Source organism: Dipodomys ordii, unplaced genomic scaffold (genome assembly GCF_000151885.1).
Source record: "Dipodomys ordii isolate 6190 unplaced genomic scaffold, Dord_2.0 Scaffold135, whole genome shotgun sequence".
Lineage (NCBI taxonomy): Eukaryota > Metazoa > Chordata > Mammalia > Rodentia > Heteromyidae > Dipodomys > Dipodomys ordii.
This window is the reverse complement of record NW_012267351.1, coordinates 2682158-2683123: the sequence shown is the minus strand read 5'-3', so window position 1 is coordinate 2683123 and position 966 is coordinate 2682158. Positions and strand designations below refer to the sequence as shown.

The window sequence follows — 966 nt, the reverse complement described above, 5'->3', positions numbered from 1 at the left end:
CCCCCCCCTGCGCCCCACCGCTCGCAGCGAAGCGGAGACGCCCCGTGGCGGCGTTAGAGATGCGCTCCGGACCGGGACTCCGGGAGCCCGGACACCCGACACCCTCGTGCGCGCTCTGCGCCCTCGTGGCGCACCACCTGGCAAGGAGTGGCCCCGCGCGCGCATTCCCCCCCACCCTCCCCGGGGCCCGCCCGGGGCCCATCCGTCAGCCTTGGGACTCCACGGGGCCGCCCCAGTCTCTTCCTGCGCCTTGTACTGCAGGACAAGACTCAGGAACAGAATCGAGGGCTTGACGACCCCTGGGGTCCGGGGCAGGGGGTCTGAGGCCACCAAGGCCGGTAGATGCCAGGTGCGTTCCCGAGGCCAACTCCAAAGATGAAGCTTCCCTCGGTCCCCAACTCTTCCCTGTCCAATATTGGGCTCTGTTTACTTCTGTAACCCTCTCTCCAAGACTTTTCATTTGCCTCCTCCAGCCATCAACTTCCTGCCCTGCATCCGATGAACCTCCCTGCGGAGTGGCAGTCCCAACCCCCACCTGAAGGGGTCTCTCCCGGCTCGGTCTCCTTTCCCAGGAAGCGGTCAGCCCGGGCAGGTTGGTTGCAGAAAACCCATTGCCAACACCACTCCTCTCCAGCCAGGTCCTGGACATCTCCGTTTCCTGGAGTCACTTCCAGGGGACTCCCTGGGGACACAGACTCCTCCCCGAGTCCTTGCTGGCGCATCCCCCTCGGGCTTGTGTCTGTAGAGACATCTTTGCAATCTGCTCCCCAACTTCTGATTTGCTTTCCCAGAATGGACACCTGGTTCTTTGATCTTCTCATTCACTCTGTCCAGGCCTTGTGTGACCAGAGACATGGACAAGGACGGAGTACCCAGCACAGCTCTTGCTGTGATGATTTTTTTTTTTTAACTCAGGGCCTGGGTGCTGTCCCTTAGCTTTGTCACTTCAGGTTCTACCACTTGAGC

At 61.5% G+C, this 966-nt stretch overlaps 1 protein-coding gene across 1 annotated transcript in view; it reads right to left on the bottom strand.

The window, feature by feature from the left end:
• The window catches only part of Adamts2 (ADAM metallopeptidase with thrombospondin type 1 motif, 2), a 156058-nt gene extending 155336 nt beyond the window's left edge, over positions 1-722 (bottom strand). Inside the window, exon 1 of the mRNA XM_013030891.1 lies at positions 536-722. Coding sequence (XP_012886345.1) covers positions 536-722 — 187 coding nt within the window. The remainder of the gene's footprint in view (positions 1-535) is intronic.
• Between the last annotated feature and the right edge of the window lie 244 nt (positions 723-966).